Source organism: Lepidochelys kempii, chromosome 12, assembly GCF_965140285.1.
Source record: "Lepidochelys kempii isolate rLepKem1 chromosome 12, rLepKem1.hap1, whole genome shotgun sequence".
Lineage (NCBI taxonomy): Eukaryota > Metazoa > Chordata > Testudines > Cheloniidae > Lepidochelys > Lepidochelys kempii.
The window spans coordinates 19,838,312-19,854,768 of NC_136391.1; the positions used below are offsets into that span (position 1 = coordinate 19,838,312).

The window sequence follows — 16,457 nt, forward strand, 5'->3', positions numbered from 1 at the left end:
AACGGGAAACAGGCCCTAGAGGCCGCTGTGGTGGGTGCAAAGCACCGTACCGCGCTGCCAGCCCCGGCCCATACAGCGTGCGCGGCTGGCTGCAGCTTCAAGCAGCTCACCCCGCCTGCTGGCCCCCGCTGCAGCCCAGCCCAGCCCACCTCGCCCCTTCCCCAAGCAGCCCCCTGGCCGCCTCGGCCATCCGACGCCTTCTGCCTTCCCGCGGATTGGAATCCTGCGGCACTTTTCATAGGTCAACGTTCCACAGGGTGATCTGCCCGCTGCCCATTGGCTCCCACAACGCCCGCGGCGCCTTGCGACCAATCAGAATCCTCCGTCGTGCTTACATGAGGGACGGGTTCGGTGCCGCGAAAGTTTGAAATTTCCGAGAGTAGGTCGGGCGGGCGGAGCCCAGCTGTCGGGCCGGGGAGCGCGGAGCAGCCGTTCGTCATGGCGCAGGGGGAGCCCGAGCCGCTGCTGGCGGTGCACGGGGAGGAGGAAGAGAAGGGGGGTGGGGAAGGGCCGCAGCTGGTCCCGGCGGCTGGCGGTGTCGGGCTGCAGGGGAACGTGCAGGGCCTGAAGCAAGGTACATTCCCCCTCCCCCGTTTATACTCCCCGGGAGCATATTTCCCCCTGGCTCCCCACACTCCCCCTCCCCTGTACTTCCCCCCGGAATGTGCACCCTGTGCTTTAATAATTCCTCGGTCCCCTCCCCCATACCTGCTCTTCCCCCCCCCCCCCCCCCCGGATCCGTGGAATTGTAGTTTCCTTGCATCCTGCCCCATGGCCCCTCCTAGTCTGCAATTTACTTTCTAGTCCTACGGTAGCAGCCTTCCACTGGCACCGGGCCCCTCGCTAACGTGCCCACTCCCCAGCAGCGCTGGGCCCCGAGTGTGTGAGGATGCACTGAATGCCCCCCTAGGCTCTGATTCCTTGAGACAGGGGTGAGGTTTCGCTCTTGCCTTTCTTTTCTGTCCCCACCCAGCTCTCCAGTTCGGTGACAAACGGTTGATGTCAGAGTGATAAATTGTAGGAAGATTGTTGACGTCTAAGGGACAGGATCAATGAGTGTATGCGGTGGTGGTGTAGCTTGTCGGGTCTAGGATATCAGAGGCAAGGTTGGTGAGGTATCTTTTACTGGACCAACTTCTGTTTGTGAGAGAGACAAGGTTTTGAGATTACACAAAAACAACGAGGAGTCCTGTAGCACTTTAAAGACTAACAGATTTATTTAGGCATAAGCTTTAGTGGGTAAAAAACCCACTTCTTCAGATGCAGATTACACAGAGCTCTTCCTCAGTATCAGTGGGTGTCTGCCTGAAACTATGCCCATCAAAACCTGGCGGGTGGTGGTAGGACCTTTGAGTTTTTGATCCTGGTGGGTAGGGAAAGGGGGGAATTTTCTTCTCCCACTTCCCCACCAAAGGCTGAAATGTTCCTTTCTGCTGTGTCCCTGGTATCTGTAGTTGCAGGTTGCTCATGGGCTGATTTAGCCAGGTATAGAAATGCTGCTCCTGGCTAGGAACGATGTGGTGTACAGTTGTGCAGTTTGGACCTGTCCTAGACTTTAAAGAGTAATTGTTTTACTGTTTATATGGCTCTGACATTAACGCATCATTGATGTGGGTGCAGTGCTGAGTGGGGGTAGCATTCTGGAAGGTCCTTAACAGGCTTGAGGCCACCAATGCAACTAGGAACCTTAAAGGGTATCTACACATGAAGTTGTTCCCCATTAAATCCACGTGTGTGGATAATCCACGTACAGAAGCTGTTTTTTTTTAAAGGTAAGTTTACAGAGGAAAGGGCAATGACATTTCTTCTGCTTTGTGATGTATAAAGGCCGGAAAGGTCTTTGTCAGTTTTTTGTGTTTTTTACATCAGAAGTTCAGATCTTCTCTACACTATAGAAATTTACTATGAATGTTTGGTCCCCATAGAACACTTGTAAAAGGTTTGTGTCCACACACAAGTGATCCAGCTGGGTTACATGTGTCTGCATCTAAAAGTTCTAATAGATTGGGGCCCCACTAAGCCAGGCACTGTACTAATACATGGGAAGCTGCAATACCTGCCCTCAAACTTACAGACAAAACAGGCCAGACAGAAAAAGAAGGGGAGGAGAAACACACACACAGATGAAGTGATTGCCCAAGGTCACATCGCAGGTCAGCGGCCAAACTGGGGATGGAACCCTGGGCTCCTGACTCCCAGTCCAGTGCCTTATCCACTGTGCCTCATTGCTTATAGCAGAACGAGAACGTGTTCAGTCTGTGCTTGTGTGGATGGTACTAGCATGGTTCAGATAAGCCCAGTCCCACAGAGCACTGTAGCTTTTTCAAGTGTCAGAGAATCCGCTGTTTGTGGCAGGCTTGTGGGGACCTGTGGGCTCGCTGTCTAGAAGGCATTGCAGTTGAAATGGCTGAGCGGTGGAATTTGGACAAAACTGCACTGGCTCAGAAGTCCGCATCACTAGCATGGGCACACTGAACTATTTGTGCTTGAGTTGGTTGTTAGAAACTATTCTAGTCTCTAGTGTAGAAAGCCTGGGGTGACAGGTGAATTGGTGAAACTGACGTGCACTAGAGACTGAAAACTGAACTATTGAGGGGAATATATTTTTAGCTAGATTTGATTTTTTTGAATGTCTTGTTAAGGCTTATTCAGTGACTAATGAAGGCTTCAGGATGGGGTGGGCTCGACAGTCACATGTATTTAATTTAACATATCTGCCTTTCAGTTACAAAGTGGATTGCGCACCCTTTCAAGAGGTGGACCTTGCCCCAAGAGGTGGACTTTGCCCCAAGAGGTCATCCAGTCAAACCAGGCTTGCCAATCCTGATATTTCTAATGTAAAAAGTAGTTGGGGAAATCCATTCTATTAGCAAAAGCCTTTCAGACATTCTCTATACTACATTTAATGGAAAAAAAAGCATAATCTCAGTTATAAAAATCCTGTTTGGGCCTATATCCAACAGATAGGGAAACCCTGTTTTGGCAAGTGTGTGTATTCCTGAAAAATGGAAAAACTAATTTAGCTGTTTAACCACCACTCCAACGGTAAATTAACATATGGTCTAGAGAGGAGGCATGTGTGGATTTTGCACTTAGCCTGGGATAGGAATGAAAGAGTGAACAGTACTTGAGTTGAGGTTGTGACTTTTTTCCTTCAGAGTTGTTCCAAGAAGATGATGACTACAGCTGCAGTGACTATGGGAGTCGTGACAAATCAGGGACCATTTTAGGAAGGATTGTGCCAGACGGGAATGTGCTTTTCCCAGACACGTTCCAAACAAATCACCTTTTGTTTTATGAGCGATTTAAAGCCTATCAGGATTACATCTTGGGTGAGTGACATTTCTGCTTCCAAAATTCCCTCTTGTCATGATCTCTGTGGTGCTGCCTTTTCCTGGTGATTCAGTTTTAATCTGTATGTATTGGTCCTCCTTTTAAATTGCACCATCTTCCATCCATAGCATGGTAACTACAGAGGATCTAGACTAGTGGCACAGGTACAGGAGAGGTCAATTAATGATGGAGTTGAGACTCTATAAATATCTTTAACTTTTACATTAAAAATATCATGACATACTTTTAGCTGGAGGACTAGACCTTGTGGATTTTGACATCAGAAGAGACTGAAGTCTGAAGAATGGAAAGGGGGTGGGATTTTTGATAAGACTAGATAAAACAGTGCCCCCCCCCCGCTTATTTAACTCCAGTCACATAACTGAGATGAGAGACTTGGGTGGTCCGGTGGGCAGTTGCTCTTTTTGTGAAGTTTTTGGGGGGCCGAGAGTACGCTCTCCAGTCCTCTGGTCTGAGCTGTTTGGGGGTCGGGGCTGTCTTTCTGTTTGCTGTTTATTCAGCACCAAGCACCGCACGGTCCTGGTTTGTGATTAAGAATGCCAGGCACTACAACAATACAAATAATAAAAAGACTGAGCAGAACAAAGTTGAAGACAACTTCTGACATAATAAAGGAACCCTAAAACCCCATTATGTTCAGCTTCCCTTTAATTGCTCATGTGTGAACTTGATTCCTTTTGTCCTTTTATTGCATAAATACGTGTTGTAAGTGATTTTAATTTAATTTTAGCTGACTGCAAGGCCTCTGAGGTAAAAGAATTCACAGCTGAGTACTTAGAGAAGGTCCTTGAACCATCTGGATGGCAAGCAATCTGGCGCACTAATGTGTTTGAGGTGCTGGTCGAGGTAAATGTAATTCAGTTGCTAGACATTTGTCTCCAATTAACATCACTTTACTCCACTGTTAACAGGCAAATCACTTCTTTTTAATTAAAGCTGATCGAAAATAGCATATTTTTCACATCTAATTCTCAGTGTGGAGGATAGTACATTAGGCGAAAAGCTATTTAACTGCTTGCAGTGGCTTGAGTGGTGGTGTCTCTTGGACATGAAAATGCAGGAGCACAACTTGTGACATGTAGAAACTTATCATTGACAGTCACATGAAGTGCAGTTAATTGTTAGTCGTCATGATTGTAATGCATTTTGTGCAGATTGTAAGTTGTTTGGGGCCAGGACTGTCTTATTGTGTGTCCACTGTCTAGCACAATGGGGCCCTGATTGGGTCTGCTAGGCTGCTATACTACAAATAATAATTATCCACAGGACTGCCTCTCTTGCTCTATAGAGCTTCAGCTGTATGGGCTGCATTTTTATTTTACTGGCTGGGCCTTTGTGAAAACAATTTGCACTCTGGTTCTATGTCTCAGTTTTGCACCTAGTTCTATTGAACAAAAAACTGTTGAACCTATAAAAGCCTGAATTTAAATAGATTTCACCTCCTAGGCACTCTCTGCAGTTTCTAAGACAAGAAAAGATGGTGTCAACATGGAATTTTCCTTCTGTGTTCCCTTGGCCTTAGAAGTTGCTTATCTGTTTGAATGTTTCTTTTTATATTATACTAGTAAGGATGGTATTGACTTGAAATTTTTTTTCAAGTATTCTCTCATATAAACAAATCGTGGCATTGAGGTCTTTTGTAATGAGCTAGATCTGCTTCAATGATAGTATCAGTCCTTCAAGGATGTGACTTCAGGGCAGGGGTCGGCAACCTTCGGCACGCGACCCAATAGGGTAATCCGCTGGCGGGCCGTGAGACATTTTGTTTACGTTGACCATCTGCAGGCACGGCTGGCTGCAGCTCCCAGTGGCCACGGTTCACTGCTCCCGGCCAATAGGAGCTGCGGGAAGCGACAACCAGCACGTTCCTGCGGCCCGTGCCACTTCCCGCAGCTCCCATTGGCTGGGAGCAGCGAACCGCGGCTGCCGGGAGCTGTGGGGGGGGCCGTACCTGCGGATGGTCAATGTAAACAAAACATCTCGCGGCCCGCCAGCAAATTACCCTGCTGGGCTGTGTGCCAAAGGCTGCGGACCCCTGCTTTAGGGCCACGCAGACATTTGAACCACTGGAGGGATGCAGAGGTATGCAAAAGGGCTTGAGAGCACCAGCTGCTGTGTGCTGTCCATATGAGACTTTGTCATGATTTGTGTAGTTTAGGATTTGCTGATGTGGCACTTCACATTTTCTGGTCAGGAAATGGGTTTTTCTGGTGTTAGGGGCAGATGCCTAACAATGTGGTCCTCAGCTGGGTTTCTCCCAAGGTGCGTCAAGCAACTACCAGCCTTCCCAAATGACAATGTGGTCTTCTCTACACTGAGGTTAACTGGCAAAAATGTCCCACTGTTGCTAACCCCTTTGGAATACACTAGTGTTAAACAGTGTCTGGGTTACATGGAGGAGGGGGTTCGTGCAGAGAGGCAGGTAACTGAAGGACTGTAACTGGGTGACATGGAGCTGTAGTTTCTGCTCTAAGAATGGGGGCTCTTTTGGAGATCAGAGAAGGAAGCAAATCAAAAGATGTGGGACATCTAAGGGATGCTGCAGGGACAATGGGTGAAGTCCCAGAAGACTGGAGAAGGTCAAAATAGTACCTGTCTTCAAAAAAAGGGAAAAGGAGGACCTGGGGAATTGGAGACCAGTCACCCAACTTTGATGCCCAGAAAAATACTGAAACAAATTATTATACAATCAGTTTGTTCAAACTCAGGGGGATAAGAAATAGCCAACATGGTTTGGCGTGATTTGCTCTTGACAAATCCAATCTCATTTCCTTCTTTGATAGTGTCACTGGATAGGGTGGAAGGAGTAGATATGATGCATCTTGATTTTATTAAGGCCTTTGACACATTTCCACATGGCACTCGTACGCAAACTAGGGAAATTTGGTCTAGATGAAATTACTGCACTATGGTTAGAAAAACTGTACTCTAAGAATGTCTACACAGCAACTGGACACCTGCAGCTAGTCCATGCTAGCCGATTTGCGCTCACAGGGCTCAGACTATGGTGCTGTTTCACTGCTGTGTAGACTTCTGCTGTGAGATGGGAGGGTCCCAGAGTGCCTGAGCCCCGCAAGCCTGAGTTGCCTGGAATGGGTCAGCCGCAGGGGTCTACTTTCTGTGTAGACATATCCAAAGAGTTGTTATCATGGCTTGCTGTTAAACTAGGAGGACTTATCAAGGTTTGCAGGGATGTGTCTTGGGTCTGGTATTGTTCAATGTTTTCAGTAATGACTTGAATGATGGAGTACAGATTACTCTTATAAAATTTGCAGATGAGACAATGTTGGGAGGGTTTGAAAGCATGTTGGAGTACAGGATTAGAATTCAGAATAATCTTGATACATTGGAGAATTGGTCTGAAATCAACCAGATGATTTTAATAAAGATAAGTGCAAAGTACTACACCAAAGAAGAAAAATCAAATGCACAACTACAAAGTGGGGAGAAAACTGGCTAGGCAGCAGTACTGCAGAAAAGTATCTGGAGGTTACAGTGGATCACAAGTTGAATGGGTCAACAGTAAGATGCTGTGGCAAAAAGGCAAGTGTCATTCTGTGGTATATTAATAAGTGTCATCTGTAAGACCTGATCTATGCTTAAAACTTACATCGACAGCTGTAGCGCTCAGGGCTGTGAAAAATCTGCACCCCCGAGTGCCATAGCTATACCGACCTAACCCCTGGTGTGGATGCAGTTAAGTTGATGGAAGAATGCTTCTGTCGACCTAGCTCTCCTTGCTCCGGAAGGTGGAGTTCCTACTATGACACAAACACTTCTTTCACTATAGTCTGTTTATACTACAAGGTGACAGTGGCAGAGCTATGATGCTGTAACTATGCTGCTATAACGCCTGCAGTGTTGAAATGACCTAAGACATCCTCTGTCCAGTTTTGGACACTACACTTTATTAAAGATGTGGACAAAACTGGAGAGTCCAGAGGAGAGGTTTGGAAAATGTGATCTGTGAGGAAAGAATGAAAGCACTGGACATGTTTAGTCTACAGAAGAGAGGGCTGAGCAGGGGGGCATAAGTCTGTAGAAAGTTGTTATAAAGAGGACAGTGATCATTTGTTCTGTGTCCACTGAGGATAGGACAGAAAGTAATCTGCTTGACTTGCAGAAGGGAGATTCAGGTTAGCTACTAGGAAAAACTTCCTAGCTATAAGAATAGTTAAGAACTGGAATGGGGAAATTGGAGGTTTTTAAGAACAGGTTAGAAAAACCTGTCAGACGTGGTCCTCATATTGTTTGTCCTGCTTCAGCACAGGGGCATGGACTTGGTGACCTCTCGAGGCCCCTTCCAGCCCAACCTGTCTGTGATTCTATGATGGAGGTGTAGGGGACTGTGAGCACAGAGAGGAATGGAAGCTGGGACAGAGGGAGGCAAGCCTAGAGCAGGATGTAGAAATTCAGCCTTGTTATCTGAATGTAAAACCTACACCAGTTTTCTATGTATTAAGGTTTTCATTAATAAAATCCTCCCTCTCTATTCCCCCTGTCTCGGCCAGGTATAATTCCTCATTGTGTGCACTTCTGCTGCTTATGGTCATGCTAAAGTCTGCAGGACTCATAACGCCTGTCAGCGCCACGTTGCCTTTGTGTGAACCTTCTACATGAATCTGATTTTCAACTTTTAACTCTCATTTAAAAAAGGGAAATGCTATTCCCATCCCATACTTGCAACGCCTGCAAGGAAACTGCAATCTTAAAATAAGTAGAAGCATGTAAACATGTTGGTGTTTGTCTTTCTAGAGAAGCAGAAGTTGTTTGTATTTTCCAGCAACATAGGCCTGCATTTGATCAGCTTTGCCCTCCCTAAATTAGAGGGAAAGGATTGACATGCTTTAGGATTCCCCATGCCACATTTGGTCCTCGTTGAAACACTTTCCAGCCAAAGGGCATGGCAGCCTACTGGGCTAAATATGGGATTAGTGCACAGGAATTCTTGCTATTCCTGGCTCTGCCACTGTGGGCTGCTGCAAGGCACTTGGGTCCTGATTTTTTTTCAGAGCCCCTCAGCTCCAAGTGAAGTCAATGGGAGCTGCCAGATACTTGGCATATCCAAAAATCGGGTCCTTAACCCTTGCCCTTGTAAAAAGAAGATAGTAACTTCCTGTCCTCCAAGGGACATTGAGGCTCAGTGTTTGTACAGTCCTTTGAAGATGGAAAGCGATGTATGTATATATATGTATTTGCTGAGCAATGAAGCTTGTTTTGGGGTTATAATTTCAAATATACATGCGCAGACATTTCTGGAATAAAATGCCATATGTAGTATTTAAAAAAACTTCATGCTTTAATAAAGTTGCTGATTGGCTTCTATAATAAGAGTGAGTGTGTGTGTGTTTTGGCTTTTCTGGTTGTATGTTCTGTTCTGTCTAAAGCCACCCTAACAGCTGTGTTATTCATATCAGGTTGTGGATGTGGAGTACTCCGCTCTGAAAGCAGTGGTTCGGCTCAGTGAGCCTTTCTTGTGTGACTCCCATGTTAGCACCTTTACCTTGGAGTGCATGCAAGAGCTCTTGGAGCTGAAGAAGCATCAGTTACCAGTGCAGGAGCTGTGGGTTGTGTTTGATGAATCAGGAGAGTTTGACCAGACAGCCCTGGCCATAGAGCATGTCAGGTAGGAAAATGTTCATAAATGGCTAATTGTCTCCTGAACTATTATTTCTTTAATTTTAAAAGAGTCAGATAGTTTAGGCATCACATCTGAGCTACAATAAATAATGTGCATGGGTTTCATACATGCACCTACAGTAAAAGATGTTGTTAGTGTCCATTCAGAAAGAGCTTTTGGTATACTCCCATCTTTGTGAATTCTTGAGACCATTCCTGGGGCTATGTTGACCCGGGTTTTAAAAGTAAACCTGATGGAACAAAGCATCCTGTTAAGATCAGCATTCTTGGTTTTAATTACCTTTATATATTGATCGTTACAGCGTGTAATAAGAGAGTCAGCGGGAGTTCAGTGTAGCCTTCTAGTTATTTCTATTCCTACTGAGGCTAGCCCAAGAACTAACCTGAAGGACCAGAAGAAAAACACCAGTGTTGCTATGTCACAAGGAATCAAACGTGCATGCTGGGTTTCATTGTAGCTCGTTACCAAATAATTTTCTACTAAGTTTAAAAGATGTAACTGGCTCTGTTCCTTGCTTTTACTAGACCTTCTCACCTCCTCCCTTCACTGCACTTTTTCTGCCTTTCCCCTATAATTCACTGTGGTGTATCTTTCCCTGCAATGTTTTCAGTTTTTCTTTTCTCTCCCGGATTTCTCTCTCTCCCTACCGTGTGCACACTACATCTCCCTTATTTGCTGTTTCTCCAATGCGTCCCTGATCTACATTCCCTACTTATTTTCTAGCTCTTCCTTTAAGATCTTTTTTCCTTTCTTTTTTCTTTCGCCCCCCAATACGCGCGCACACACACTTCATAGGGTTTAGAGAAATTGATTAGTAACAGCCACAAGGACTGAACTTGAAGACTAAAACGAAGGTGAGGGGCCCCACTCTCCAGGACAGTGTCCCAGTGAGAAGGCAAGACCCTGGATGCTGCTCCTGGATCCTGCTTTTGTAATGGCTAATAGATGTTTGATCAACTCAAAGCCCAGAAGGAGCATTTGAAGGGTGAGGATGCTAAACTTAATGTGGAAGGTGAGAGGAGGCAGTGGAAGAATTTGAATTGGAGTGACACATAGCAAAATTTTCAAAAATGCCTAAGTCAATAGCAATATAAATCCCATTTTCAAAAAGGTGCTTAGCATAACTTTAGTCAAAATGAATGGGACTTATGCTCTTAAGTCATTCTGGGCATTTTTGAAAACTTTACCCATAGGGTTTACAGCAGACAAGGAATATCAAGAAATTCTGTGTACTGAATAGCTTGGAGGAGGGTGATATGGGAATTAGAGAGGTGTAATATTTTGAGATGTCTTCCTCAATTTATTGCATTTTTATTTTCAGTCCTAACTTTTGTTAAAGTGACTGGGCTCATCGATGGACAGCGCACTCTTAACTACTTGCTTTATTTCAAAAGGTTTTTCTACCAGCACATCTGGAGGAGTTGGGATGAAGAGGATGAGGATGACTTCGATTATTTTGTCAGATGTGTTGAACCTCGACTGAGACTGTAAGTGACTTTCTCTAACATTTAGTTTAAAGAAGGCTGAAAGGGAAAGCTTTGGAGTAGTGACTGACAAAACAAAATTCATGCAAAACTCTTTGCAAAGCAAGGCTGTTGCAGCTTCAGATTACTATCAGTTGCTAGAAATCTTTTATTTGGAAAGAGATCTAGGGGAAACCTACAACTTCATTGCCGGTTATTTTCTTCTTAGCCTTTTTTTTTTTGGCACAACCCTCTTCCTTCCATTAGATGGCGTTCCAAAACCAGGTGTAGCCTCTTTCAAACATAAGACTAGTCTGACTTCAAGTCTGAAGTGTAATCCTAATTAAGATGTGTGTGATGCTCAGAGACCTCTCGGTGTGGAATAAGAACCCAAATGGAACAGAATATAGAGGAAAACTTATAAGAAAAACCTAGTGATGCTGAAGGAGGCATGTGTATTCTTTCCCCAGTAGGATTACGTTGTATTAAGTTTTTCTGAATGTGGTTTTTTAATACCATCCAGCCATATGGAACTTCAACAGCACACAAGGGCACGTTCTGGAAATATACTAGAAACTCATTTTTAAATACCTGAAATGAATCACTGGAAAGTAGCTTTACCAATTCTCTAGGGCTTTTTCCTCATATTTGACGATATGTCAGTCCATTATTTTCATGCCTGTTTTCCTCAATCCATTCTTTTCTGCATATAATTATTTAGAATAGGAATTCAGGAATGCATATTGCATGCCAATCTGGTTTTGTTATGAAGATGACTCTGAAGTGGTGAGTCTTTGAAATGGAGTTCATTATGACAGTTCAGTTTCATGTTATACCTGGGCCATGTTGAGCTCATACAAAACTGGGAGGAAATGTTTTGAGGTCTGGAAATGTTACATGGAAGTACTTCTTATGTGTTTCTGCTTCTATATTGCCAGCAGATGGGGAGGCAGAAGGAAGGAGTTGCTTTTTTTCCTTGGAGGAAAAATACTTTGCATCTAATGAAACAGGAATCTAATCCCATTCAATCAGACTTTTTTTAAAGGTAGCTAATGGGCTGAAATGGGAGTAGAAGCATTTTTAGAGAGGAACCAAAAGGGAACCGTAATGCTTCAGCTTTGTATTGCAATGAAGAGTAAATATTTTCCTTTCTCATTCCCAACACTATGCTTGAAGCAAGCCTGTACTCTAAGCCACATTGAAGTTAATATGCTCTTCTGCTCTGATATAAGCACTGGTGTGTCAACTGATAAATAGCAGTAACATAGCCTTCTATCCATGCAGACAAGCAATGTTTTACATTCTTATTCAGAAGGTCTCCTGTGAGTTTAAATTAAAGCAGACAGTCCTCGCACTGCAAACTTTATCAATGATTTTATTTACTTTATAAATATAAGTTCTGGTCTTGTGAAACAGCTAAATAATTCTATGTAAAGTATTTTATTGAAGGTTGGTAAACGTTTAGTTTTACAGCAAAACCTCAGTTACAAACACCTCAGGATTTGAGGTTGTTCGTAACTCTGAAATGTTCATAACAGTGTTAAGTTCTTTCAAAAGTTTACAGCTGAACATTGACTTAATACAGCTTTGAAACTTTACTATGCAGAAGAAAAATGCTGCTTTTAACCATCTTAATTTAAATGAAACAAGCACAGAAACAGTTTCCTTACCTCGTCAAATCTTTTTTAACTTTCCCTTTATTTTTTTAGTAGTTTACGTTTAACACAGTATTGTACTGTATTTTCCTTTTTTTGGTCTCTGCTGCCTGATTGCATACTTCTGGGTCCCAATGAGGTGTGTGGTTGATTGGTCAGTTCGTAAATTTGGTGTTTGTAGGTTCTACTGTAGGTTCTCCAGAGTGCTCAGTCTTAAAATTGAGCGTTCACATTTTAGGGTTAACTTATGTACAGTTTCCATTGTTTTCTTCAAGTATTGTACCTCTCTATTACATTAAAAAATCAGCTACCTTTAGTTCCTCACCTACTCTGAAGTATATTCATGCGTTGTCGCCAGGCATGCTGCATCTTATAACACTATCACCGCACAGTTGTTTTAGCTAGGAGGTTTTTGTACCACTTCACTGTCTGTCTGTTACAGTCACGTGGATATTTGTTCTGCCTCCAGCTTTTTGTTCTTTATGGCACGTTTTTGAGTGCCCTCTAGTGAACATCTGAGTGATTGAAACTTGGCAATTGTCTTGGCCCTTAGTTTCCTTGGATGTTTTCTTCTTTCCAGTAAGACCCCTCAGTGACTGCGCATGGAGTTATTACACGGGGTTGACTTGCTTCCCCTCCAATTGTACTGAAGACGACGAAGGATTCTTCTTTTTGCTTTCAAGTATCTTTTCATTGTTTGATCTTTTTCTGGAGTGATCACTGTAGCACCACTGCTTTGGAATTTTCAGCAAGCCATATTCTATCTGGAAGATGTGACTCTGTCTGACTTCAGCAGAGCCACTTCGCAGGAGTATTTCCGTCTCTTGTGTGAGAGACCCCTTGATGGTACATTTGATCTTATAGTACATCTGCTCTTTCACTGCTATCATCCAGTTCTAATTGTTCTCTCTCGCTTTCTCTGAGTTGTGTTTTTTTTCTCTTGCTCAACAAACTTCTGCTTTTGCTATTTCAAAGCCCATATTTGAAAGGGCACCATCTAGTCAGTGTTTAAGTAGTGACTTAAAAATAGTTCTTGGTAATGTACGTGCCTCTGAAGCCTCCTGGTAATTCTTGTGGTTTTTAAAAGTATATCTTTTTGTATTTTTAAAAAAAATATTTCTCTCCCTTTTTCTGCGTGTACTCTTTCAACTCTAATAATCGTGGGTGTGCATTGTAACAACGGGGGTTGACATATTTAGACAAATGTGTGGTTTTTTTTTGTCAGCCATGCCCCTTTGAAGTGGGGTGTCATAGATGCAGGGAGCTCAGCCCTTCTGACTCAAAGCCCACTTAAGTCAGTGGAAAGATTCCCATGGATTAAAATGGACTTTGGATCAGGTTCTCTCTGCTTCAGGAAAGTGAGGAACACTAACTCTTCTACACTTTGAATTGTAGGCATTATGACATACTTGAGGATCGTGTCCCTTCTGGACTCATTGCTGATTATCGCAATCTGCTGTCTCAATGTGAGGTGCTCTACAGGAAGTTCTTAAACCTGAGGAGTGGCATATCAAGCAGTGACTCTGACTCCGAGGCAGAAAATGTCTCCATGGTGGAAGGCTTAAAGCTGTATGATGAGATAGAGCATCTGAAGCAAAAGCTAAAGCTCATTGAGAATCCTCTCTTGAGGTACTACTGTGTGTGTGTGTGTGAGAGGGAGAGCATTTCCTAGCTGGTTTCTTCTTTCTATTAGGACAGATCTGATGGTTTATTGCTCATGTTTCAGATATGTATTTGGTTACCAGAAGCACGCTGGTCTCCAAGCCAAAGGCTCCCGTCCAACGGGTACGAAGATCACTCATGTTGTATCTTCTACTATGATGGCAAGTCTGTTGCAGTCTCTGCTCAGGGAGAAGCTTTGTTCTGAGACCTGTGATGAAGAACTAGAAATACAGGTAAAATAGTAGCTGTTTTCATTCTCTGTCCTCCATTTTCTATCTTCCCCAATAGATTAATTTCTTCTTTCACAATATTCACTTCTGTACATACAGAGCCTACCATGAGGGAACCTTAATCCCAACTGTAATATAAATAGCGAGTAATAAGAATGGAAGAAACAGTGAATTTATCTAACTTGTATCTGGTAAATACTCCTTTACAAGCACTTTCCTCTGTGTGAGAAATAGGGGAAACTACCCTGCATTCCTGTAACAATTTCATAATGAAGTATTCTGAGTAAGGCATGATATTTACTTTGAGTTTTAACGTACCTGAGTGCACGCTTTTTAAAGGTATTTCTTTTAAATTTTGAGCAGGTCTGATTCTACTGATAAATAGTCAGTGAGAGGGCAGGAGTTGAGTGTGCAGGGCGAGCAGTTGGAAGAGGATCTTAATACTTGTAAATTGAGCATGCTTAATCTGGAAGTCACTGAGGCAATAAATGTGGAACTCCATTATGCCATTTTCAGTCACAGTTCAGAGTAGAATCCTGTTGTCATGCTTGTGATAGGTGCCAGCCTGCCCACTTAGGAGACTGACTAACCCAAAATGTCTGCCAGGCAGATCCCACACTGCAACAGCAGTGTCCATTAATTCTTTTTTTGGAGAGATCAGCTCCAAGAGTGAGAAGATTGTTCAGTGTCTAGACTAGCTCCCACCTAGTCCCCTTGGCTGTTACTGCCTCTGCCTCATATTTCCTTTGTGACCTAGGGCAGTGGCTCTCAGCCTTTCCAGACAACACTACCCCTTTCAAGAGTCTGATTTGTCTTGTGTACCCCCAAGTTTCACTTCACTTAAAAACTGCTTACTTTTGTAATTTTATCTGATTTTGTAAGCATAGTAGCACACTATCACTGAAAAATTGCTTACTTCCTCATTTTTACCATATAATTCTAAAATAAATGAATTGAAATATAACTAGTGTGTGTGTGTGTGTATGTATGTATGTACGTATATGTGTGTATATATAGCAGTATCAACAAGTCATTGTATGAAATTTTAGTTTGTACTGACTTTGCTAGGGCTTTTTATGTAGCCTGTTGTAAAAGTAGGCAAATATCTAGATGAATTGATGTACCTCCTGGAAGACCTCTGAGTATCCCTAGGTGTACACCTCCCTCTGCTTGAGAAACCACTGACCTAGGGTAAATCACTTAGGGCAGAACTTCCAACACTGCATTTACAGGCAAATTGCGGTTTGCATTTAGGCTCTTTAAAACATGGCACTAATCTTTACCTGCTTCAGTTTCCCATTTGTACATGGAATTATGCTTCTTTCAGGCATGTCTTAAGGCTGATTCGCTGTTCTTAAAAGTACATGGAGATCCTTGCATGCAAAGCACGATATGAACACAAAGTATTAATTGTATTCTATAGATGCCACTAAAATGGGTTTCCTTTAAGCAGAAACGGTAGCATTTTGACTAAGTAGCAACATTCAAATTAAAAGGGAATTCTGCTGGCATAAACTCAAGCCATTCTCTTACATTTTCTGAAGCTGATTGTTTATCTCTCCTTTACAGTTCCACAGTGATCCACTGACAGCTGTCAGTGCCTGCTATGAAGGAGACACTGTCATCATCTGTCCTGGCCGTTACGTTGTAGATGGCATGTTCTGCATTGCTGACTCAATTGAACTAGAAGGTACATAAGAGCAGTTAGATGGGGTCAGACCAGTGGTCCATCTCGCCCAATACCCAATCTTCTGACAATGGTCCGTGCCTGGTGCTTCAAAGGGAATGAACAGAGTAGGACAACTTTGAGTGAGTCCAGTCCTAGCTTCTGGCAGTTGGAGGTTTAGGGTAGAACACTTGTGCAGAACTAGTTCTTTAATCCCACTCCTGTTCCGCACCACAATACCCACTCCCACCCATTCCCACATTGTTTCTTGCACAATACCACCTCCCACCCACAAACACTTGGGTCCTGCAGGGGAGACAGATTCCCCCCAGACTATTTTAAAAAAAAAAAAAATAGGGCTGGTTAATAAAGCATACCTTAAACCACGTAAAAAAATACATTCTCCTGTTATAATAGACATTAAATCTCGCTATCCCTCGCTTAAATTGAAGTATTTAAACTTTTATTTAAAAAAAGTGTTTTCCTACAAAGTACAGCAGTCTGTTTTTTTTGCCCATCCAATTCCACCCGCAACATAGTGCATTTTACCTGGTCCCGCTATTATGGCAGTGGGTCCTGCAAGACCCCAGTCCCGCTGCAGGGCTCTAGTTTAGGGACACCTGGATCATGGCAATGCATCCCTGAACATCTTGGCTAATAGCAATTGGTGGATGTCCTCCATAAACATATCTAATTCAGTAACACTTTTGGCCTTCTCAACAACCCATAGCAACGAGTTCCACATGTTGATCACGCATTGTGCGAAGTAGTATTTTCTTTCAGGGG

At 43.3% G+C, this 16,457-nt stretch overlaps 1 protein-coding gene across 1 annotated transcript in view; it reads left to right on the forward strand.

The window, feature by feature from the left end:
• Positions 1 to 436: 436 nt before the first annotated feature.
• SHCBP1 (SHC binding and spindle associated 1) overlaps positions 437 to 16,457 on the forward strand; it is a 33,530-nt gene continuing 17,509 nt past the window's right edge. The window contains exons 1-8 of the mRNA XM_073307761.2: positions 437 to 574; positions 3,159 to 3,332; positions 4,085 to 4,200; positions 8,772 to 8,980; positions 10,390 to 10,482; positions 13,509 to 13,742; positions 13,840 to 14,008; positions 15,575 to 15,695. Of these exons, the coding sequence (XP_073163862.1) occupies positions 439 to 574; positions 3,159 to 3,332; positions 4,085 to 4,200; positions 8,772 to 8,980; positions 10,390 to 10,482; positions 13,509 to 13,742; positions 13,840 to 14,008; positions 15,575 to 15,695 (1,252 nt within the window). The 5' untranslated portion in view covers positions 437 to 438. The remainder of the gene's footprint in view (positions 575 to 3,158; positions 3,333 to 4,084; positions 4,201 to 8,771; positions 8,981 to 10,389; positions 10,483 to 13,508; positions 13,743 to 13,839; positions 14,009 to 15,574; positions 15,696 to 16,457) is intronic.